Source organism: Panulirus ornatus, chromosome 68 (assembly GCF_036320965.1).
Source record: "Panulirus ornatus isolate Po-2019 chromosome 68, ASM3632096v1, whole genome shotgun sequence".
Lineage (NCBI taxonomy): Eukaryota > Metazoa > Arthropoda > Malacostraca > Decapoda > Palinuridae > Panulirus > Panulirus ornatus.
The window spans coordinates 2,932,047-2,958,791 of record NC_092291.1 but is presented as its reverse complement, the minus strand read 5'-3'; the positions used below and the strand labels follow the sequence as shown (position 1 = coordinate 2,958,791).

General features: G+C 42.4%; 1 protein-coding gene across 2 annotated transcripts in view; it reads right to left on the bottom strand.

Annotated features, from left to right (window-relative positions):
• LOC139747337 (bifunctional lysine-specific demethylase and histidyl-hydroxylase NO66-like) overlaps window positions 1-26,745 on the bottom strand; it is a 178,569-nt gene that overhangs the window by 15,455 nt on the left and 136,369 nt on the right. For both annotated transcript variants that reach the window (XM_071659525.1, XM_071659526.1), the window contains exon 6: window positions 7,311-7,531. In XM_071659525.1, coding sequence (XP_071515626.1) covers window positions 7,311-7,531 — 221 coding nt within the window. The remainder of the gene's footprint in view (window positions 1-7,310; window positions 7,532-26,745) is intronic.

Below are 26,745 nucleotides of genomic sequence, written 5' to 3'. Positions count from 1 at the left end.
TAACCTTGCTCTTATTCACATTGACTCTTAACTTTCTTCTTTCACACACTTTACCAAACTCAGTCACCAGCTTCTGCAGTTTCTTACATGAATCAGCCACCAGCGCTGTATCATCAGCGAACAACAACTGACTCACTTCCCAAGCTCTCTCACCCACAACAGACTTAATACTTGCCCCTCTTTCCAAAACTCTTGCATTCACCTCCCTAACAACCCCATCCATAAACAAATTAAACAACCATGGAGACATCACACATCCCTGCCACAAACCTACATTCAATGAGAACCAATCACTTTCCTCTCTTCCTACACGTACACATGCCTTACATCCTCGATAAAAACTTTTCACTGCTTCTAACAACTTGCCTCCTACACCATATATTCTTGGTACCTTCCACAGAGCATCTCTATCAACTCTATCATATGCCTTCTTCAGATCCATAAATGCTACATACAAATCCATTTGCTTTACTAAGTATTTCTCACATACATTCTTCAAAGCAAACACCTGATCCACACATCCTCTACCACCTCTGAAACCACACTGCTCTTCCCCAATTTGATGCTCTATACATGCCTTCACCCTCTCAATCAATACCCTCCCATATAATTTACCAGGAATACTCAACAAACTTATACCTCTGTAATTTGAGCACTCACTCTTATCCCCTTTGCCTTTGTACAATGGCACTATGCACGCATTCCGCCAATCCTCAGGCACCTCACCATGAATCATACATACACTGAATAACCTTACCAACCAGTCAACAATACAGTCACCCCTTTTTTAATAAATTCCACTGCAATACCATCCAAACCTGCTGCCTTGCTGGCTTTCATCTTCTGCAAAGCTTTTACTACCTCTTCTCTGTTTACCGAATCATTTTCCCTAACCCTCTCACTTTGCACACCACCTCGACCAAAACACACTACATCTGCCACTCTATCATCAAACACATTCAACAAACCTTCAAAATACTCACTCCATCTCCTTCTCACATCACCACTACTTGTTATCACCTCCCCATTAGCCCCCTTCACTGACGTTCCCATTTACTCCCTTGTCTTACGCACTTTATTTACCTCCTTCCAGAACATTTTTTATTCTCCCTAAAATTTAATGATACTCTCTCACCCCAACTCTCATTTGCCATCTTTTTCACCTCTTGCACCTTTCTCTTGACCTCCTGTCTCTTTCTTTTATACATCTCCCACTCAATCGCATTTTTTCCCTGCAAAAATCGTCCAAATGCCTCTCTCTTCTCTTTCACTAATAATCTTACTTTTTCATCCCACCACTCACTACCCTTTCTAATCAACCCACCTCCCACGCTTCTCGTGCCACAAGCATCTTTTGCGCAAGCCATCACTGCTTCCCTAAATACGTCCCATTCCTTCCCCACTCCCCTTACCTCCTTTGTTCTAACCTTTTTCCATTCTGTACTCAGTCTCTCCTAGTACTTCCTCACATAAGTCTCCTTCCCAAGCTCACTTACTCTCACCACTCTCTTCACCCCAACATTCTCTCCTCTTTTTTGAAAACCCATACAAATCTTCATCTTTGCCTCCACAAGATAATGATCAGACATCCCTCCATTTGCACCCCTCAGCACATTAACATCCAAAAGTCTTTCTTTCGCGCGCCTGTCAATTAACACGTAATCCAATAACACTCACTGGCCCTCCCTCCTTCTTACATACGTATACTTATGTATATCTCGCTTTTTAAACCAGGTATTCCCAATCACCAGTCCTTTTTCAGCACATAAATCTACAAGCTCTTCACCATTTCCATTTACAACACTGACCACTCCATGAATACCAATTATTCCCTCAACTGCCACATTACTCACCTTTGCATTCAAATCACCCATCACTATAACCCGGTCTTGTGCATCAAAACCACTAACACACTTATTCAGCTGCTCCCAAAACACTTGCCTCTCATGATCTTCCTTCTCATGCCCAGGTGCATAAGCACCAATAATCACCCATCTCTCTCCATCAACTTTCAGTTTTACCCATATTAATCTAGAATTTACTTTCTTACATTCTATCACATACTCCCACAACTCCTGTTTCAGGAGTAGTGCTACACCTTCCCTTGCTCTTGTCCTCTCACTAACTCCTGACTTTACTCCCAAGACATTCCCAAACCACTCTTCCCCTTTACCCTTAAGTTTCGTTTCACTCAGAGCCAAAACATCCAGGTTCCTTTCCTCAAACATACTACCTATCTCTCCTTTTTTCACATCCTGGTTACATCCACACACATTTAGACACCCCAATCTGAGCCTACGAGGAGGATGAGCACTCCCCGCCTGACTCCTTCTTCTGTTTCCCATTTTAGAAAGTTAATACAAGGAGGGGAGAATTTCTGGCCCCCTGCTCCCGTCCCCTATAGTCGCCTTCTACGACAAGTGAGGAATGCATCGAAAGTATTCTTTCTCCCCTATCCCCAGGGATAATATATATTTATATTTATTTTATCTATTTTGCTTTGTCGCTGTCTCCCGCATTTGCGAGGTAGCGCAAGGAAACAGACGAAAGAAATGGCCCAACCCACCCCCATACACATGTATATAAACACACGTCCACACACGCAAATATACATACCTATACATCTCAATGTACACATATATATACACACACACACACACATACATATATACCCATGCACACAATTCACACTGTCTGCCCCTATTCATTCCCATCCCCGTCTCGCCACACATGGAATACCATCCTCCTCCCCCCCTCATGTGTGCGGGGTAGCGCTAGGAAGAGACAACAAGGGCCTCATTCGTTCACACTCAGTCTCTAGCTGTCATGCAATAATGCCCGAAACCACAGCTCCCTTTCCACATCCAGGTCCCACACAGCTTTCCATGGTTTACTCCAGACGCTTCACATGCCCTGATTCAATCCACTGACAGCACGTCAACCCCGGTATACCACATCGATCCAATTCACTCTATTCCTTGTCCGCCTTTCACCCTCCTGCATGTTCAGGCCCCGATCACTCAAAATCTTTTTCACTTCATCTTTCCACCTCCAATTTGGTCTCCCACTTCTCCTCGTTCCCTCCACCTCCAACACATATATCCTCTTGGTCAATCTTTCCTGACTCATTCTCTCCATGTGACCAAACCATTTCAAAACTCCCTCTTCTGCTCTCTCAACCATGCTCTTTTTATTTCCAAACATCTCTCTTACCCTTACATTACTTACTCGATCAAACCACCTCACACCACACATTGTCCTCAAACATCTCATTTCCAGCACATCCACCCTCCTGCGCACAACTCTATCCATAGCCCACGCCTCGCAACCATATAACATTGTTGGAACCACTATTCCTTCAAACATACCCATTTTTGCATTCCGAGATAATGTTCTCGACTTCCACACATTCTTCAAGGCTCCCAGGATTTTCGCCCCCTCCCCCACCCTATGATTCACTTCCGCTTCCATGGTTCCATCCGCTGCCAGATCCACTCCCAGATATCTAAAATACTTTACTTCCTCCAGTTTTTCTCCATTCAAACTTATCTCCCAACTGACTTGACCCTCAACCCTACTGTACCTAATAACCTTGCTCTTATTCACATTTACTCTTAACTTTCTTCTTTCACACACTTTACCAAACTCAGTCACCAGCTTCTGCAGTTTCTTACATGAATCAGCCACCAGCGCTGTATCATCAGCGAACAACAACTGACTCACTTCCCAAGCTCTCTCATCCACAAAAGACTTCATTCTTGCCCCTCTTTCCAAAACTCTTGCATTCACCTCCCTAACAACCCCATCCATAAACAAATTAAACAACCATGGAGACATCACGCAACCCTGCCGCAAACCTACATTCACTGAGAACCAATCACTTTCCTCTCTTCCTACACGTACACATGCCTTACATCCTCGATAAAAACTTTTCACTGCTTCTAACAACTTGCCACCCACACCATATATTCTTAATACCTTCCACAGAGCATCTCTATCAACTCTATCATATGCCTTCTCAAGATCCATAAATGCTACATACAAATCCATTTGCTTTTCTAAGTATTTCTCACATACATTCTTCAAAGCAAACACCTGATCCACACATCCTCTACCACCTCTGAAACCACACTGCTCTTCCCCAATCTGATGCTCTGTACATGCCTTCACCCTCTCAATCAATACCCTCCCATATAATTTACCAGGAATACTCAACAAACTTATACCTCTGTAATTTGAGCACTCACTCTTATCCCCTTTCCCTTTGTGCAATGGCACTATGCACGCATTCTGCCAATCCTCAGGCACCTCACCATGAGTCATACATACATTAAATAACCTTACCAACCAGTCAACAATACAGTCACCACCTTTTTTAATAAATTCCACTGCAATACCATCCAAACCTGCTGCCTTGCTGGCTTTCATCTTCCGCAAAGCTTTTACTACCTCTTCTCTGTTTACCAAATCATTTTCCCCAACCCTCTCACTTTGCAGACCACCTTGACCAAGACACCCTATATCTGCCACTCTATCATCAAACATATTCAACAAACCTTCAAAATACTCACTCCATCTCCTTCTCCCATCACCACTACTTGTTATCTCCTCCCCATTAGCCCCCTTCACTGAAGTTCCCATTTGCTCCCTTGTCTTACACACTTTATTTACCTCCTTCCAGAACATCTTTTTATTCTCCCTAAAATTTAATGATACTCTCTCACCCCAACTCTCATTTGCCCTCTTTTTCACCTCTTGCACCTTTCTCTTGACCTCCTGTCTCTTTCTTTTATACATCTCCCACTCAATCGCATTTTTTCCCTGCAAAAATCGTCAAAATGCCTCTCTCTTCTCTTTCACTAATAATCTTACTTCTTCATCCCACCACTCACTACCCTTTCTAATCAACCCACCTCCCATGCTTCTCATGCCACAAGCATCTTTTGCGCAATCCATCACTGATTCCCTAAATACATCCCATTCCTCCCCCACTCCCCTTACTTCCATTGTTCTCACCTTTTTCCATTCTGTACTCAGTCTCTCCTGGTACTTCCTCACACAAGTCTCCTTCCCAAGCTCACTTACTCTCACCACCCTCTTCACCCCAACATTCACTCTTCTTTTCTGAAAACCCATACAAATCTTCACCTTAGCCTCCAGAAGATAATGATCAGACATCCCTCCAGTTGCACCTCTCAGCACATTAACATCCAAAAGTCTCTCTTTCGCACGCCTGTCAATTAACACGTAATCCAATAACGCTCTCTGGCCATCTCTCCTACTTACATACGTATACTTATGTATATCTCGCTTTTTAAACAAGGTATTCCCAATCACCAGTCCTTTTTCAGCACATAAATCTACAAGCTCTTCACCATTTCCATTTACAACACTGAAGACCCCATGTATACCAATTATTCCCTCAACTGCCACATTACTCACCTTTGCATTCAAATCACCCATCACTATAACCCGGTCTTGTGCACCAAAACCACTAACACACTCATTCAGCAGTTTCCAAAACACTTGCCTCTCATGATCTTTCTTCTCATGCCCAGGTGCACATGCACCAATAATCACCCATCTCTCTCCATCAACTTTCACTTTTACCCCTGTTTCATAAATAAATAAATATATATTTATCATTATTATTATCATTTTGTTTTGTCGCTGTCTCCCGCGTTTGCGAGGTAGTGCAAGGAAACAGACAAAAGAAATGGTCCAACCCACCCATTGACACATGTATATACATACACGTCCACACACGCAAATATACATACCTATACATCTCAATGTACACATATATATACACACACAGACATATACATATATACATGTGTACATAATTCATACTGTCTGCCTTTATTCATTCCCATCGCTACCCCGACACACATGTAATAACAACCCCCTCCCCCCTCATATGTGCGAGGTAGTGATAGGAAAAGGCAACAAAGGCCACATTCATTCACATTCAGTCTCTAGCTGTCATGTAATAATGCACCGAAACCACAGCTCCCTTTCCACATCCAGGCCCCACACAACTTTCCATGGTTTACCTCAGATGCTTCACATGCCCTGGTTCAATCCACTGACAGCACGTCGGCCCCGGTATACCACATCGTTCCAATTCACTCTATTCCTTGCACGCCTTTCACCCTCCTGCATGTTCAGGCCCTGATCACACAAAATCTTTTTCACTCCATCTTTCCATCTCCAATGTGGCCTCCCACCTCTCCTCGTTCCCTCCACCTCTGACACATATATCCTCTTGGTCAATCTTTCCTCACTCATTCTCTCCATGTGACCAAACCATTTCAAAACACCCTCTTCTGCTCTCTCAATCACACTCTTTTTATTACCACACATCTCTCTTACCCTTACATTACTTACTCAATCAAACCACCTCACAACACATATTGTCCTCAAACATCTCATTTCTAGCACATCCACCCTCCTGTGCATAACTCTATCCATAGCCCACGCCTCGCAACTATACAACATTATTGGAACCACTATTCCTTCAAACATACCCATTTTTACTTTCCGAGATAATGTTCTCGACTTCCACACATTCTTCAACACTCCCAGAATATATATATATATACATATATACTACATCCAACTACAGTATCAGTGTCTCTATTTGGATTAAGAATCTAATGGTTCAACTAGTGTTTTGTTTTATCACAGTTTTTGGAATGCTGGCTTTGAAATGTTTCAGTTTTGCCTGCAATGAAATAGTTGTCTCCCCAACCTGAGAAATGATAGCAATATGCAAAATACTTAAAACAAAACAAAAATGAGCCATCTAAACCCATGTGTATCATAGACATTTAAGCCTTGGCACAATCTTAGGGATTTCAGTACCAACATAATGGTTTCACTTTATTCTATTCAGAATTACTCCTCATAGTCTTCCGACATGTACAAAAATATGATAGCTGGTTATTGCCACCTAAACCTAATAAAATCATGTTCGTTTACGCTGGGAAGTACAGCAGGAACCTAGGTATACTTTTCACAGATAATCGTGGAAGTTTCTGCATGTTAGTTTGAGTTTAATGACTTTTGTCATTTATAAATGCCTATAGTTAGTAAACAAAACACTTTTTCATTTAAATGGAGGAAAAAATCAGACTGTATGCCATATGTGGTTAGAATCCTACCAATCAACCACATACCGTACTGACTTTCGGAATAAAAGGTTAAATCTAATTATTGAGAACACAATTAGGAGATTTTACAATACTAAAATACAGGCTAATAACAGCAAATCATGCATTCTAGTAGCACACACAGTTAATACTTACACATTAGCACCACAGAAAGAGTTAAAATATTCCTGCAATCTAGAGAGTAATTTCCACACTGGACGATGAAATGTCTGAGGATTCAGCATCCGTAAACTACAGTCATTATTATAGTAATCCCAAACTACAGGAGCATGAGCTTGCCCAACAGGATTATGGGTCTCCCTCTTTCCATCAATGTATGATGTGATGTCTATGTTCTTTGTGTAGAGCACAACATGCTGTAATTGTAAAAAAAAATAGGTAAAAGTTGAAAAACAAGTTTTTTAAATGTCTTCCAATAGGCAAACTGAACTTTTGTATAATTATGACATAAATATTCTGGTTTACAACATCAATAAGCTACTTCCTAACAAACTTTCAAGAAGCATTACACTCATACATACTGCTAACTTGCTTTCTTCTAAAATTAATAAACACAATTTTCCAAATATGGCTTCTTATGCTCTTAAAAATGACATAAAAAGAAACCACTTGAGTCTATCTATGACAGCCTATAAATTCTGGAAGAAAAAAAAGTGAAGGATTCTGACAAAACCTAGCAGTCCATGCATAATCATACGATCAATTGTTATTATAAGTGATTGCACTTTCCCACATCAGTGAGGTAGCGCCAAGAAACAGATGAAGAAAGACCCATCCACTCACATACATACATACACGCTCATACATGTACATATACAGACATATACATAACATATACATACACAGACATACATATCTATTTATTCATTATACTTATCCCTGGAGATAGGGGAGAAAGAATACTTCCCACGCATTCCTCACGTGTCGTAAAAGGCAACTAAAGGGGATGGGGGGGGGGGGGGGGGCAGAAACCCTCCCCTCCTTGTATTATAACTTTCTAAAAGGGGAAACAGAAGAAGGAGTCAATGAGATTGGGGTGTCTAAATGTGTGTGGATATAACCAAGATGAGAATAAAGGAGAGATAGGTAGTATGTTTCAGGAAAGGAACTTGGATGTTTTAGCTCTGAGTGAAACGAAGCTCAAGGGTAAAGGGGAAGAGTGGTTTGGGAATGTCTTGGGAGTGAAGTCAGGGGTTAGTGAGAGGACAAGAGCAAGGGAAGGTGTAGCAACTACTCCTGAAACAGGAGTGGTGGGAGTATGTGATAGAGTGTAAGAAAGTAAACTCCAGATTGATCTGGATAAAACTGAAAGTGGATGGAGAGAGATGGGTGATTATTGGTGCATATGCACCTGGGCATGAGAAGTGAGATCATGAGAGGCAAGTGTTTTGGGAGCAGCTGAGTGAGTGTGTTAGTACTTTTCATGCACAAGACTGGGTTATAGTGATGGGTGATTTGAATGCAAAGGTGAGTAATGTGGCAGTTGAGGGAATAATTGGTGTACATGGGGTATACAGTATTGTAAATGGAAATGGTGAAGAGCTTGTAGATCTATGTGCTGAAAAAAGGACTGGTGACAGGGAATACCTGGTTCAAAAAGCGAGATGTACATAAGTATACGTATGTAAGTAGGAGAGATGGCCAGAGAGCGTTATCAAATTACGTGTTAATTGACAGGCGCGCGAAAGAGAGACTTTTGGATGTTAATGTGCTGAGAGGTGCAACTGGAGGGATGTCTGATCATTATCTTCTGGAGGCTAAGGTGAAGATTTGTATGGGTTTTCAGAAAAGAAGAGTGAATGTTGGGGTGAAGAGGGTGGTGAGAGTAAGTGAGCTTGGGAAGGAGACTTGTGTGAGGAAGTACCAGGAGAGACTGAGTACAGAATGGAAAAAGGTGAGAACAATGTTAGTAAGGGGAGTTGGGGAGGAATGGGATGTATTTAGGGAATCAGTGATGGATTGCGCAAAAGATGCTTGTGGCATGAGAAGAGTGGGAGGTGGGTTGATTAGAAAGGGTAGTGAGTGGTGGGATGAAGAAGTAAGATTATTAGTGAAAGAGAAGAGAGAGGCATTTGGACGATTTTTGCAGGGAAAAAATGCAATTGAGTGGGAGATGTATAAAAGAAAGAGACAGGAGGTCAAGAGAAAGGTGCAAGAGGTGAAAAAGAGGGCAAATGAGAGTTGGGGTGAGAGAGTATCATTAAATTTTAGGGAGAATAAAAAGATGTTCTGGAAGGAGGTAAATAAAGTGCCTAAGACAAGGGAGCAAATGGGAACTTCAGTGAAGGGCGCAAATGGGGAGGTGATAACAAGTAGTGGTGATGTGAGAAGGAGATGGAGTGAGTATTTTGAAGGTTTGTTGAATGTGTTTGATGATAGAGTGGCAGACATAGGGTGTTTTGGTCGAGGTGGTGTGCAAAGTGAGAGGGTTAGGGAAAATGATTTGGTAAACAGAGAAGAGGTAGTAAAAGCTTTGCAGAAGATGAAAGCCGGCAAGGCAGCAGGTTTGGATGGTATTGCAGTGGAATTTATCAAAAAAGGGGGTGACTGTATTCTTGACTGGTTGGTAAGGTTATTTAATGTATGTATGACTCATGGTGAGGTGCCTGAGGATTGGCGGAATGCGTGCATAGTGCCATTGTACAAAGGCAAAGGGGATAAGAGTGAGTGCTCAAATTCCAGAGGTATAAGTTTGTTGAGTATTCCTGGTAAATTATATGGGAGGGTATTGATTGAGAGGGTGAAGGCATGTACAGAGCATCAGATTGGGGAAGAGCAGTGTGGTTTCAGAAGTGGTAGAGGATGTGTGGATCAGGTGTTTGCTTTGAAGAATGTATGTGAGAAATACTTAGAAAAGCAAATGGATTTGTATGTAGCATTTATGGGTCTGGAGAAGGCATATGATAGAGTTGATAGAGATGCTCTGTGGGAGGTATTAAGAATATATGGTGTGGGAGGCAAGTTGTTAGAAGCAGTGAAAAGTTTTTATCGAGGATGTAAGGCATGTGTACGGGTAGGAAGAGAGGAAAGTGATTGGTTCTCCGTGAATGTAGGTTTGCGGCAGGGGTGTGTGATGTCTCCATGGTTGTTTAATTTGCTTATGGATGGGGTTGTTAGGGAGGTGAATGCAAGAGTTTTGGAAAGAGGGGCAAGTATGAAGTCTGTTGTGGATGAGAGAGCTTGGGAAGTGAGTCAGTTGTTGTTCGCTGATGATACAGCGCTGGTGGCTGATTCATGTGAGAAACTGCAGAAGCTGGTGACTGAGTTTGGTAAAGTGTGTGAAAGAAGAAAGTTAAGAGTAAATGTGAATAAGAGCAAGGTTATTAGGTACAGAAGGGTTGAGGGTCAAGTCAATTGGGAGGTAAGTTTGAATGGAGAAAAACTGGAGGAAGTAAAGTGTTTTAGATATCTGGGAGTGGATCTGGCAGCGGATGGAACCATGGAAGTGGAAGTGAATCATAGGGTGGGGGAGGGGGCGAAAATTCTGGGAGCCTTGAAGAATGTGTGGAAATCGAGAACATTATCTCAGAAAGCAAAAATGGGTATGTTTGAAGGAATAGTGGTTCCAACAATGTTGTATGGTTGCGAGGCATGGGCTATGGATAGAGTTGTGCACAGGAGGATGGATGTGCTGGAAATGAGATGTTTGAGGACAATGTGTGGTGTGAGGTGGTTTGATCGAGTAAGTAATGTAAGGGTAAGAGAGATGTATGGAAATAAAAAGAGCGTGGTTGAGAGAGCAGAAGAGGGTGTTTTGAAATGGTTTGGGCACATGCAGAGAATGAGTGAGGAAAGATTGACCAAGAGGATATATGTGTCGGAGGTGGAGGGAACGAGGAGAAGAGGGAGACCAAATTGGAGGTGGAAAGATGGAGTGAAAAAGATTTTGTGTGATCGGTGCCTGAACATGCAGGAGGGTGAAAGGAGGGCAAGGAATAGAGTGAATTGGATCAATGTGGTATAACGGGGTTGATGTGCTGTCAGTGGATTGAATCACGGCATGTGAAGCGTCTGGGGTAAACCATGGAAAGTTGTGTGGGGTCTGGATGTGGAAAGGGAGCTGTGGTTTCAGGCATTATTGCATGACAGCTAGAGACTGACTGTGAACGAATGGGGCCTTTGTTGTCTTTTCCTTGTGCTACCTCGCACACATGAGGGGGGGAGGGGGATGGTATTCCATGTGTGGCGAGGTGGCGGTGGGAATGAATAAAGGCAGACAGTGTGAATTGTGTGCATGGGTATATATGTATGTGTCTGTGTGTGTATATATATGTGTACATTGAGTTGTATAGGTATGTATATTTGCGTGTGTGGATGTGTATGTACATACATTGTGTATGGGGTTGGGTTGGGCCATTTCTTTCGTCTGTTTCCTTGCGCTACCTCGCAAACGCGGGAGACAGCGACAAAGCAAAATAAATAAATAATACGTATGTAAGTAGAAGATATGGCCAGAAAGCGTTATTGGATTACATGTTAATTGATAGGTGCACAAAAGAGAGACTTTTGGATGTTAATGTGCTGAGAGGAGCAATTGGAGGGATGTCTGATCATTATCTTGCAGAGGCGAAGGTGAGAATGATGGGGTGAAAAGAGTGGTGAGAGTGAGTGAGCTTGGGAAGGAGACTTGTGTGAGGAAGTACCAGGAGAGACTGAGTACAGAATGGAAAAAAGTGAAAACAAGGAGGTAAGGGGAGTGGGGGAGGAATGGGATGTATATAGGGAAGCAGTGATGGCTTGCGCAAAAGATGCTTGTGGCATGAGAAAAGTGGGAGGTGGGCAGATTAGAAAGGGTAAGAAGTGGTGGGATGAAGAGGTAAGATTATTAGTGAAAGAGAAGAGAGAGGCATTTGAACGATCTTTGCAGGGAAATAATGCAAATGACTGGGAGATGTATAAAAGAAAGAGGCAGGAGGTCAAGAGAAAGGTGCAAGAGGTGAAAAAGAGGGCAAATGAGAGTTGGGGTGAGAGTATCATTAAATTTTAGGGAGAACAAAAAGATGTTCTGGAGGGAGGTAAATAAAGTGCATAAGACAAGGGAACAAATGGGAACTTCAGTGAAGGGGGCTAATGGGGAGGTGATAACAAGTAGTGGTGATGTGAGAAGGAGATGGAGTGAGTATTTTGAAGGTTTGTTGAATGTGTTTGATGACAGAGTGGGAGATATAGGGTGTTTTGATCAAGGTGGTGTGCAAAGTGAGAGGGTTAGGGAGAATGATTTGGATAACAGAGAAGAGGTAGTAAAAGCTTTGCGGAAGGCTGAAAGCCGGCAAGGCAGCGGGTTTGGATGGTATTGCAGTGGAATTTATTAAAAATGGGGGTGACTATATTGTTGACTGGTTGGTAAGGTTACTTAATGTATGTATGACTCATGGTGAGGTGCCTGAGGATTGGCGGAATGCATGCATAGTGCCATTGTACAAAGGCAAAGGGGATAAGAATGAGTGCTCAAATTACAGAGGTATAAGTTTGCTGAGTATTCCTGGGAAATTATATGGGAGGGTATTGATTGAGAGGGTGAAGGCATGTACAGAGCATCAGACTGGGGAAGAGCAGTGTGGTTTCAGAAGTGGTAGAGGATGTGTGGATCAGGTGTTTGCTTTGAAGAATGTATGTGAGAAATACTTAGAAAAGCAAATGGATTTGTATGTAGCATTTATGGATCTGGAGAAGGCATATGATAGAGTTGATAGAGATGCTCTGTGGAAGGTATTAAGAATATATGGTGTGGGAGACAAGTTGTTAGAAGCAGTGAAAAGTTTTTATCGAGGATGTAAGGCATGTGTACGTGTAGGAAGAGAGGAAAGTGATTGGTTCTCAGTGAATGTACGTTTGTGACGGGTGCAGGATGTCTCCATGGTTGTTTAATTTGTTTATGGATGGGGTTGTTAGGGATGCGAATGCAAGAGTTGTGGAAAGAGGGGCAAGTATGCAGTCTGTTGTGGATGAGAGAGCTTGGGAAGTGAGTCAGTTGTTGTTCGCTGATGATACAGCACTGGTGGCTGATTCGTGTGAGAAACTGCAGAGGCTGGTGACTGAGTTTGGTAAAGTGTGTGAAAGAAGAAAGTTAAGAGTAAATGTGAATAAGAGCAAGGTTATTAGGTACAGAAGGATTGAGGGACAAGTCAATTGGGAGGTAAGTTTGAATGGAGAAAAACTGAAGAAAGTGAAGTGTTTTAGATATCTGGAAGTGGATCTGGCAGCGGATGGAACCATGGAAGTGGAAGTGAATCATGGGGTGGGGGAGGGGGCGAAAGTTCCGGGAGTGTTGAAGAATGTGTGGAAGTCGAGAACATTATCTCGGAAAGCAAAGATGGGTATGTTTGATGGAATAGTGGTTCCAACAATGTTATATGGTTGCGAGGCGTGGGCTATAGATAGAGTTGAGCAGAGGAAGGTGGGTGTGCTGGAAATGAGATGTTTGACGACAATATGTGGTGTGAGGTGGTTTGATCGGGTAAGTAATGATACGGTAAGAGAGATGTGTGGTAATAAAAAGAGTGTGGTTGAGAGAGCAGAAGAAGGTGTTTTGAAATGGTTTGGTCACATGGAGAGAATGAGTGAGGAAAGATTGACCAAGACGATATATGTGTCAGAGGTGGAGGGAACAAGGAGAAGTGTGAGACCAAATTGGAGGTGGAAAGATGGAGTGAAAAAGATTTTGAGTGATTGGGGCCTGAACATGCAGGAGGGTGAAAGGCGTGCAAGGAATAGAGTGAATTGGAACAATGTGGTATACCGGGGTTGACATGCTGTCAATGGATTGAACCAGGGCATGTGAAGTGTCTGGGATAAACCATGGAAAGTTCTGTGGTGCCTCGATGTGGAAAGGGAGCTGAGGTTTCGGTGCATTATTACATGACAGCTAGAGACTATGTGTGAACGAATGTGGCCTTTGTTGTCTTTTCCTAGCGCTACCTCGCGTACATGAGGGGGGAGGGGGTTGTTATTTCATGTGTGTCGGGGTGGCGATGGGAATGAATAAAGGGAGACAGCATGAATTATATACATGTGTATATATGTATATGTCTGTGTGTGTATATATATGTATACGGTGAGATGTATAGGTATGTATATTTGCGTGTGTGGACGTGTATGTATATACATGCGTATGTGGGTGGGTTGGGCTATTCTTTCGTCTGTTTCCTTGCGCTACCTCACTAATGCGGGAGACAGCGACATAGCAAAATAAATAAATAAAATAAATATTTATTACACTTAGTCACTATCTCCTGCATTAGCAAGGTAGAGCAAGGAAACAGATGAAAGAACGGCCCAACCCACCCACATACACATGTATATACATAAACGCCCACACACGCACATATACATACCTATAAAGTACAACATATACATATATACATACACAGACATATACATATATACACATGTACATATTTATACTTGCTGCCTTCATCCACTCCCATCACCATCTCACCACACATAAAACAGCACCCCCTCCCCCAGTGTGCGCGTGAGGTAATGCTAGGAAAGGACAAGAAAGGCCACATTCGTTCACACTCAGTCTCTTGCTGTCATGTGTAATGCACCGAAACCACAGCTCCCTTTCCACATGCAGGCCCCACAAATCTTTCCATGGTTTACCCCAGACGCTTCACATGCCCTGGTTCAATCCATTGACAGCACATCGACCCCGGTATACCATATCGTTCCAATTCACTCTACTCCTTGCACACCTTTCACCCTCCTGCATGTTCAGGCCCCGATCGCTCAAAATCTTTTTCACTCCATCCTTTCACCTCCAATTTGGTCTCCCACTTCCCCTCGTTCCCTTCACCTCTGAAACATATATCCTCTTTGTTAATCTTTCCTCACTCATTCTCTCCATGTGACCAAACCATTTCATTGCACCCTCGTCTGCTCTCTCAACCACACACTATTTATTACCACACATCTCTCTTACCCTTTCATTACTCACTTGATCAAACCACCTCACACCACATATTGTCCTCAAACATTTCATTTCCAAAATATCCACCTTCCTCCACACAACCCTATCTATAGCCCATGCCTCACAACCATATAAAATTGTTGGAACCACTATTCCTTCAAACGTACCCATTTTTGCTCTCCAAGACAACATTCTCACCTTTCACACATTATTCAATGCTCCCAGAACCCTCGCCCCCTCCCCTACCCTATGACTCACTTCCACTTCCATGGTTCCATCCTCTGCAAAATCCACTCCCAGATATCTAAAGCACTTCACTTTCTCCAATTTTTCTCCATCCAAATGTACCTCCCAATTAACTTATCCATCAGCCCTACTGAACCTAATAACCTTGCTCTTATTCACAGCTTTCTTTTTTCACACACTTTACCAAACTCAGTCATCAACTTCTGCAGTTTCTCACCAAAATCAGCCACCAGCACTGTATCATCAGCGAACAACAAATGACTCACTTCCCAAGCCTTCTCATCCACAACAGACTGCATACTTGCGCCTCTCTCCAAAACTCTTTTATTCACCTACCTAACAGCCCAATCCATAAACAAATTAAACAACCATGGAGACATCACGCACCCCTGCTGGAAACTGACATTCACTGGGAACCAATCACTTTCCTCTCTTCCTAGTCATAAACATGCCTTACATTCTTAATAAAAACTTTTCACTGCTGGTAAGGATATTCAATGTAAGTATGGTTCATTGTGAAGTGCCTGAGGATTGGCGGAATGCGTGCATAGTGCCATTGTACAAAGGCAAAGGGGATAAATGTAAGTGTTCAAATTATAGAGGCATATGTCTGTTGAGTGTTCCTGGAAAATCATATGGGAGGGTATTGATTTAGAGGGTGAAGGCATGTTCAGAGCATCAGACTGGGGAAGACCAGTGTGGTTTCAGAAGTGGTAGAGGATGTGTGGATAAGGTGTTTGCCTTGAAAAGTGTATGTGAGAAATGCTTAGAAAAACAGATGGATTTGTACTAGCATTTATGGATCTGAAGAAGGCATATGATAGAGTTGATAGAGATACTTTGTGGAAGGTATTAAGAGTATATGGTGTGGGAGGTAAGTTGCTAGAAGCAGTGAAAAGTTTCTATCGAGGACAGACATATATATATATATATATATATATATATATATATATATATATATATATATATATATATATATATATATATATATATATAAAAATATACATATAGGGAGGTTAGGGAGGTAAATGCAAGAGTTTTGGAAAGAGGGGCAAGTATGAAGTCTGTTGGGGATGAGAGAGCTTGGGAAGTGAGTCAGTTGTTGTTCGCTGATGATACAGCGCTGGTGGCTGATTCATGTAAGAAACTCCAGATGCTGGTGACTGAGTTTGGAAAAGTGTGTGGAAGAAGAAAGTTAAGAGTAAATGTGAATAAGAGCAAGGTTATTAGGTACAGTAGGGTTGAGGGTCAAGTCAATTGGGAGGTGAGTTTGAATGGAGAAAAACTGGAGGAAGTGAAGTGTTTTAGATATCTGGGAGTGGCTCTGGCAGCGGATGGAACCATGGATGCGGAAGTGGATCATAGGGTGGGGGAGGGGGCGAAAATCCTGGGGGCCTTGAAGAATGTGTGGAAGTCGAGAACATTATCTCGGAAAGCAAAAATGGGTATGTTTGAAGGAATAGTGGTTCCAACAATGTTGTATGGTTGCGAGGCGTGGGCTATGGATAGAGTTGTGCGCAGGAGGATGGATGTGCTGGAAATGAGATGTTTGAGGACAATGTGTGGTGTGAGGTGGTTTGATCGAGTGAGTAACGTAAGGGTAAGAGAGATGTGTGGAAATAAAAAGAGCGTGGTTGAGAGAGCAGAAGAGGGTGTTTTGAAGTGGTTTGGGCACATGGAGAGGATGAGTGAGGAAAGATTGACCAAGAGGATATATGTGTCGGAGGTGGAGGGAACAAGGAGAAGAGGGAGACCAAATTGGAGGTGGAAAGATGGAGTGAAAAAGATTTTGTGTGATCGGGGCCTGAACATGCAGGAGGGTGAAAGGAGGGCAAGGAATAGAGTGAATTGGAGCGATGTGGTATACCGGGGTTGACGTGCTGTCAGTGGATTGAAGCAAGGCATGTGAAGCGTCTGGGGTAAACCATGGAAAGCTGTGTAGGTATGTATATTTGCGTGTGTGGACGTATGTATATACATGTGTATGGGGGGGGTTGGGCCATTTCTTTCATCTGTTTCCTTGCGCTACCTCGCAAACGCGGGAGACAGCGACAAAGTATAAAAAAAAAAAAATATATATATATATATATATATTATTTTATTTTACTTTGTCGCTGTCTCCCGCGTTAGCGAGGTAGCGCAAGGAAACAGACGAAAGAATGGCCCAACCCACCCACATACACATGTATATACATACATGTCCACACACGCACAATATACATACCTATACATCTCAATGTATACATATATATACACACACAGACATATACATATATACACATGTACATAATTCATACTGTCTGCCTTTATTTGTTCCCATCGCCACCTCACCACACATGGAATAACAACCCCCCTCCCCCCTCATGTGTGCGAGGTAGCGCTAGGAAAAACACCAAAGGCCCCATTCGTTCACACTCAGTCTCTAGCTGTCATGTAATAATGCACCGAAACCACAGCTCCCTTTACACATCCAGGCCCCACACAACTTTCCATGGTTTACCCCAGACGCTTCACATGCCCTGGTTCAATCCATTGACAGCACGTCGACCCCGGTATACCACATCGTTCCAATTCACTCTATTCCTTGCACACCTTTCACCTTCCTGCATGTTCAGGCCCCGATCACTCAAAATCTTTTTCACTCCATCTTTCCACCTCCAATTTGGTCTCCCACTTCTCCTCGTTCCCTCCACCTCTGACACATATATCCTCTTGGTCAATCTTTCCTCACTCATTCTCTCCATGTGACCAAACCATTTCAAAACACCCTCTACCGCTCTCTCAACCACACTGTTTTTATTTCCACACATCTCTCTCACCTTTACATTACTTACTCAATCAAACCACCTCACACCACATATTGTCCTCACACATCTCATTTCCAGCACATCCACCCTCCTGCGCACAACTCTATCCATAGCCCACGCCTCGCAACCATACAACATTGTTGGAACCACTATTCCTTCAAACATACCCATTTTTGCTTTCCGAGATAATGTTCTCGACTTCCAAACATTCTTCAAGGCTCCCAGAATTTTCGCCCCCTCCCCCACCCTATGATTCACTTCCGCTTCCATGGTTCCATCCGCTGCCAGATCCACTCCCAGATATCTAAAACACTTCACTTCCTCCAGCTTTTCTCCATTCAAACTTACCTCCCAATTGACTTGACCCTCAACCCTACTGTACCTAATAACCTTGCTCTTATTAACATTTACTCTCAATTTTCTTCTTTCACACACTTTACCAAACTCAGTCACCAGCTTCTGCAGTTTCTTACATGAATCAGCCACCAGCGCTGTATCATCAGCGAACAACAACTGACTCACTTCCCAAGCTCTCTCATCCACAACAGACTGCATACTTGCCCCTCTTTCCAAAACTCTTGCATTCACCTCCCTAACAACCCCATCCATAAACAAATTAAACAACCATGGAGACATCACACACCCCTGCCGCAAACCTACATTCACTGAGAACCAATCACTTTCCTCTCTTCCTACACGTACACATGCCTTACATCCTCGATAAAAACTTTTCACTGCTTCTAACAACTTGCCTCCCACACCATATATTCTTAATACCTTCCACAGAGCATCTCTATCAACTCTATCATATGCCTTCTCCAGATCCATAAATGCTACATACAAATCCATTTGTTTTTCTAAGTATTTCTCGCATACATTCTTCAAAGCAAACACCTGATCCACACATATATATATATATAAGTGCTGTGGATATGGGGGGAAAAAGACTGGAAGTGAGGAAATTTAAGTACAGTAAACCCTCAATTTAATGGACCCTAATACAACAGATTTCAGTTTTGATGGACAAAAAATAATACAGTACATTAATAAATGATTAAAGAATTTTAAAAGATTCAAAAGGCTGGTTGTCACCACAACTGGGAGCGAAGCTGCTGCTGGAGAGTATTCCCCATGACCATGTCTTGGGGATCAGTGAAAACCTGGGGCATAGGTGATGTCAGTTTCACAAATGCAGGTGGCTACTATTGTCCAGCTTCTATGAGTTCTGTCTATGTGGCTTCACCCCCACTACCACTGGGGCAGCATAGTGGCATCACTTGCTGGGTTGCCCCATATGCAACCCTGGCTCTGCCATGACCTCCACAGAGCAGTTCTCCATTGGCAGTTTATCAGATAATGTTGCTGAGGATCTCTCTCTCTCTCTCTCTCTCTCTCTCTCTCTCTCTCTCTCTCTCTCTCTCTCTCTCTCTCTCTCTCTCTCTCTCTCTCTCTCTCTGAGGGAGGCATTGAGATATTGGAGCATAGCCTGAATCACTCAACACCTGTTTGGCTGCCTTTAGTACTGCTTTGGCAAGTGGTAGAGTGGAGTGGTAGAATGGGTAAAATGTAATACCTTGAGGTTGTTTGGGCATGTTTAAAGAATGCAAGATTGGGGGTTCACAAGGAGATAGTACAATTAAAGGGGTTGGTGTGAGTGGAAGACCACCTGTGACATGGGCAAATAGGGTGGAGGAAAGCTGGAGGGAGAGAAATAGTGGAAGAATGCATGGAATAGTGTATGCATGGAAGGCATGTAAGAACAGGGATACGTGGAGACTCTTTTGCTGTGGCCATCCCTTGATGGGAGTTATCAGAGGGAACAGGTGTCAGAGATATAGATAGATTGAGCATTTCTTGATTAGTCAGCAACTATTTTGAGACAGTGATACAGCACAACATAAGAAAAGTATCTGTTCCACATTTCCTGATCCATCAGCACAAAATGCAACACAGTGATACAGGAGGACATGAGGATGGTCTTGAGTGGCATGTGGTTTTGGATCCCCCTCCTATACTCAATAATAAGGGAGGGTTTCCATAACCTTTCTACACATTTTCCACACGTCTTGTTCAATCAGCACCAAACTTTACACAATAATACAGCATGAAATGGTGAAGGTCATAAGAACCCCCTGGGGATTGAACATTCCCAACTCTATCTCTGATGCATACTGGCTCCCTATATATTTCCACATTTCTTGATCAGTCAGCACGAAACCTAACACAGTTATACAAGATTACATGAAGATCACAAGAAATGAGATTGGTCATGGGGGTTGGGAGCTTTCTTAGTGTCACCTGTCCAATGGATGGGTATTCCAGCTAGTTTTGGATCCCCCTCCTATACTCCATAAGAGGGGAGGGTTTCTATACCCTTTCTACACATTTTCCACATGTCTTGTTCAATCAGGACCTAACTTTACACAATGATACAGCATGAAATGGTGAAGGTCATGATAAGAACCCCCAAAGGATTGAAAATTCCCAACTCTCTCTCCGATGCATAACTGCTCCCTATACATTTCCACATTTCTTGATCAGTCAGCACAAAACATAACACAGTTATTCAAGATTACATGAAAAAGATCATGAGAAGTATGAAGTGAGGATGGTCATGGGGGTTGGGAGCTTTCTTAGGTTTACCTGTCCAATGGACGGGTATTCCAGCTAGTACCTCATGCATCACAATCAAATGGCAACACTTACATCCAGCTTCATAATGAAAACTTCAGACTTAAAAATGCATACCTCAAGTCTTATTATGAACAATTCAAAGAAAGAAAAGGCATGTTTTTCTCCAAAAACACCATACTTATTCTATTAAAGAACAAAACTGTAACATAACAGTACAATGGCAGTATGTCACCACTAATGACATACCTCCATAGTTCAAGAAAGCAGCCAGCTGACTGTGTCTCACTAAAGTTTACTTCGATGTTTGCCCTAGGAACATGGCCTAGTTATGACACTTCTAACTCTCCCTGGAAATGGTGGTCTACCAGGGTGGGCTGCCTGTTCTGCTAGGCTGGGCCACAAGCAGCCCATGGGATGCCACTTACCAAGTGCATGGATAAAATTTTGGTGGTGCTGGGGAAAACTGTGGATACTCAAAACTTGATGCAATGGTAGGTAAAATGGTATCCATAATTCTAAGCATGAATACTCAAAACTATGGTTGGGAAAATTGTGGAAGGCAATAAACCTCAGTATTCATTAATGCTGTTGTTTTTCCATTATAAATCCCATTGGACAAATGTGTATGACAACTGACATATATGTAGCAACAGCAGCAATGATACTGATGTACACATGGAAAAAAAGAAGTATCTTACCACTTTCTGTATGAAACAATAGGACACATTGTGAAAGGTTTTGAGAAATGTCCACAGGTCTAGCCTCAGAGTAGTAGCCCTGCTTTCTCGACATAGTAACATAACTGCTAGTGACACTTAATCTCATTATCCATTATAAGTGTTATATTGATATATCTATAAAGTGGTGCCACCATATCTACTAGGAAATTTGTCCCACAACGAAGCTAACCAACCCTAGTGAGGCACCATGAGTATTTCTGATCATTTAAAAATTCATCGAACCCATCTGGGAAGATAACTGTTTTTACCATGTACATGAAAACTGTTATAAACACCTTTTTTATAAGGAATGAATAATCATTCTCTGGTATCTGATCGAAATGATTAATCTATTTATAAATAATATCATATGAAGATGTTAAAAAAAATTTCATTACTCTAACATTAATTTTTCATTGTCATTTTCTTCTACACTTTCAATTCTGAAATTTGCTAAGAGAAGAGGAACTTCAAAGGAACCAAGGCCATCTGCTCCCAGTTCAAACGCTACTACATCAGTTTAAATGGAAATAAATAGTTAGGATCTAAAGGCTAAAAGATATGAATAAAGTCTTCCAAAACATTAAATGCCATTAAATACCTATCTATATCTCCGATGCCTGTTCCAATTGAAGAGTCCATAAGTAAAGAACTCCAGTGCCACTTCTTAACCTTTAGTGCCTCATCCTTAACAGTTAAGGCCACTAACAGACAGCAACTCTAGCACAGTGTTTGTAGAGGTTCCTACATAATGTTCCTAACGACTACTTTTATCTAATGCTCCCATCTACTACTTGTATCTAATGTTTCTATCTAATGCTACTGCCTAAATGTCTCTACCTACTACTTCTATCTACTGCTCCTATCATTTTGTCAAAAGGCAGGGCTAGCACATAGTGCTCAACACAGGAAAATCTAGAGTTACAAGGAAAGAGCTGTGTGAGTTAAGTGTTGTCAAGTGTTAAATATGACAAGAGATTGTACGTCTGTAGACTGAATGCCAGAATATCAATTCATAACCTTAAATCTAGTGGCAAATATATTCTAATAACAAAGAATATAACTACACCAAAAGGTTAAAAAATCTTGCTCTGTTCTATATCTTTAACAAGCTTGATGAAGTAGATTTCATATACTTCTGCTCAATACAAGCCACTAGTGCTCTTGTTTTATGTACTCCTTACTAACAGTTAAGAGGAAGCAAAATCAATATAAGTTATCAGAAGTAAGTGCTCTCAAGAGAAGTGCTGATGAATGTAGACTTAAGGATGAAACCCCCAATCATATTTCCCATATACGTCACAAACATGTATCTCATTTATTCATAATACTTTGTCGTTGTCTCCCGCATTAGCGAGGTAACTATAGGAAACAGTTAAAAGAACAGCACAACCCACCCATATACAAATGTACATACATAAACGCCTACACATGCACATATATGTACCTATAAGTTTCAACGTATACATACATATACATACACAGACATAAACATTTTATTATTATATTATTTTACTTTGTCGCTGTCTCCCGCGTTTGCGAGGTAACGCAAGGAAACAGACGAAAGAAATGGCCCAACCCACCCCCATACACATGTATATACATACACGTCGACACACGCAAATATACATACCTATACATCTCGATGTACACATATATATATATGCACACACAGACACATTCATATATGCCCATGCACACAATTCACACTGTCTGCCTTTATTCATTCCCATCGCCACCTCGCCACACATGGAATACCATCCCATTCCCCCCTCATGTGTGCGAGGTAGCGCTAGAAAAAGACAACAAAGGCCACATTCGCTCACACTCAGTCTCCAGCTCTCATGCAGTAATGCCCGAAACCACAGCTCACTTTCCATTTCCAGGCCCCACACAACTTTCCATGGTTTACCCCAGACGCTTCACATGCCCTGATTCAATCCAATGACAGCACGTCAACCCCGGTATACCACATCGATCCAATTCACTCTATTCCTTGCACGCCTTTCACCCTCCTGCATGTTCAGGCCCCGATCACTCAAAATCTTTTTCACTCCATCTTTTCACCTCCAATTTGGTCTCCCACTTCTCCTCGTTCCCTCCACCTCTGACACATATATCCTCTTGGTCAATCTTTCCTCACTCATTCTCTGCATGTGCCCAAACCATTTCAAAACACCCTCTTCTGCTCTCTCAACCATGCTCTTTTTATTTCCAAACATCTCTCTTACCCTTACATTACTTACTCGATCAAACCACCTCACACCACACATTATTCTCAAACATCTCATTTCCAGCACATCCACCCTCCTGCGCACAGCTCTATCCATAGCCCACGCCTCGCAACCATACAACATTGTTGAAACCACTATTCCTTCCAACATACCCATTTTTGCTTTCCAAGATAATGTTCTCGACTTCCACACATTCTTCAAGGCTCCCAGGATCTTTGCCCCCTCCCCCGCCCTATGATTCACTTCCGCTTCCATGGTTCCATCCGCTGCCAGATCCACTCCCAGATATCTAAAACACTTTACTTCCTCCAGTTTTTCTCCATTCAAACTTACCTCCCAATTGACTTGTCCCTCAACCCTACTGTACCTAATAACCTTGCTCTTATTAACATTTACTCTTAACTTTCTTATTTCACACACTTTACCAAACTCAGTCACCAGCTTCTGCAGTTTCTCACATGAATCAGCCACCAGTGCTGTATCATCAGCGAACAACAACTGACTTACTTCCCAAGCTCTCTCATCCACAACAGACTTCATACTTGCCCCTCTTTCCAAAACTCTTGCATTCACCTCCCTAACAACCCCATCCATAAACAAATTAAACAACCATGGAGACATCACACACCCCTGCCGCAAACCTACATTCACTGAGAACCAATCACTTTCCTCTCTTCCTACCCGTACACATGCCTTAAATCCTCGATAAAAACTTTTCACTGCTTCTAACAACTTGCCTCCCACACCATATATTCTTAATACCTTCCACAAAGCATCTCTATCAACTCTATCATATGCCTTCTCCAGATCCATAAATGCTACATACAAATCCATTTGCTTTTCTAAGTATTTCTCACATACATTCTTCAAAGCAAATACCTGATCCACACATCCTCTACCACTTATGAAACCACACTGCTCTTCCCCAATCTGATGCTCTGTACATGCCTTCACCCTCTCAATCAATACCCTCCCATATAATTTCCCAGGAATACTCAACAAACTTATATCTGTAATTTGAGCACTCACTCTTATACCCTTTGCCTTTGTACAATGGCACTATGCACGCATTCCGCCAATCCTCAGGTGTTCAGTGTTGTAAATGGAAATGGTGAAGAGCTTGTAGATTTATGTGCTGAAAAAGGACTGGTGATTGGGAATACCTGGTTTAAAAAGCGAGATATACATAAGTATACGTATGTAAGTAGGAGAGATGGCCAGAGTGCATTATTGGATTACGTGTTAATTGACAGGCGCGCGAAAGAGAGACTTTTGGATGTTAATGTGCTGAGAGGTGCAACTGGAGGGATGTTTGATCATTATCTTCTGGAGGCTAAGGTGAAGATTTGTATGGGTTTTCAGAACAGAAGAGTGAATGTTGGGGTGAAGAGGGTGGTGAGAGTAAGTGAGCTTGGGAAGGAGACTTGTGTGAGGAAGTACCAGGAGAGACTGAGTACAGAATGGAAAAAGGTGAGAACAATGGAAGTAAGAGGAGTGGGGGAGGAATGGGATGTATTTAGGGAAGCAGTGATGCATTGCGCAAAAGATGCTTGTGGCATGAGAAGAGTGGGAGGTGGGTTGATTAGAAAGGGTAGTGAGTGGTGGGATGAAGAAGTAAGATTATTAGTGAAAGAGAAGAGAGAGGCATTTGGACGATTTTTGCAGGGAAAAAATGCAATTGAGTGGGAGATGTATAAAAGAAAGAGACAGGAGGTCAAGAGAAAAGTGCAAGAGGTGAAAAAGAGGGCAAATGAGAGTTGGGGTGAGAGAGTATCATTAAATTTTAGGGAGAATAAAAAGATGTTCTGGAAGGAGGTAAATAAAGTCCGTAAGACAAGGGAGCAAATGGGAACTTCAGTGAAGGGCACAAATGGGGAGGTGAGAACAAGTAGTGGTGATGTGAGAAGGAGATGGAGTGAGTATTTTGAAGGTTTGTTGAATGTGTTTGATGATAGAGTGGCAGATATAGGGTGTTTTGGTTGAGGTGGTGTGCAAAGTGAGAGGGTTAGGGAAAATGATTTGGTAAACAGAGAAGAGGTAGTAAAAGCTATGCGGAAGATGAAAGCCGGCAAGGCAGCAGGTTTGGATGGTATTGCAGTGGAATTTATTAAAAAAGGGGGTGACTGTATTGTTGACTGGTTGGTAAGGTTATTTAATGTATGTATGACTCATGGTGAGGTGCCTGAGGATTGGCAGAATGCGTGCATGGTGCATTATTGCATGACAGCTAGAGACTGAGTGTGAACAAATGGGGCCTTTGTTGTCTTTTCCAAGTGCTACCTCGCACACACGAGGGGGGAGGGGGATGGTATTCCATGTGTGGCAAGGTGGCGATGGGAATGAATAGGGGCAGACAGTGTAAATTGTGTGCATGGGTATATATGTATGTGTCTGTGTGTGTATATATATGTGTACATTGAGATGTATAGGTATGTATATTTGCGTGTGTGGGCGTGTGCATGTGTACATTGTGTATGGGGGTGGGTTGTGCCATTTCTTTCGTCTGTTTCCTTGCGCTACCTCGCAAACGCGGGAGACAGCGACAAAGCAAAATAATATATATGGTGTGAGGTGGTTTGATCGAGTAAGTAACGTAAGGGTAAGAGAGATGTGTGGAAATAAAAAGATTGTGGTTGAGAGAGCAGAAGAGGGTGTTTTGAAATGGTTTGGGCACATGGAGAGAATGAGTGAGGAGAGATTGACCAAGAGGATATATGTGTCGGAGGTGGAGGGAACGAGGAGAAGAGGGAGACCAAATTGGAGGTGGAAAGATGGAGTGAAAAAGATTTTGTGTGATCGGGGCCTGAACATGCAGGAGGGTGAAAGGAGGGCAAGAAATAGAGTGAATTGGAGTCATGTGGTATACAGGGGTTGACGTGCTGTCGGTGGATTGAAGCAAGGCATGTGAAGCGTCTGGGGTAAACCATGGAAAGCTGTGTAGGTATGTATATTTGCGTGTGTGGACGTGTGTATGTACATGTGTATGGGGGGGGGTTGGGCCATTTCTTTCGTCTGTTT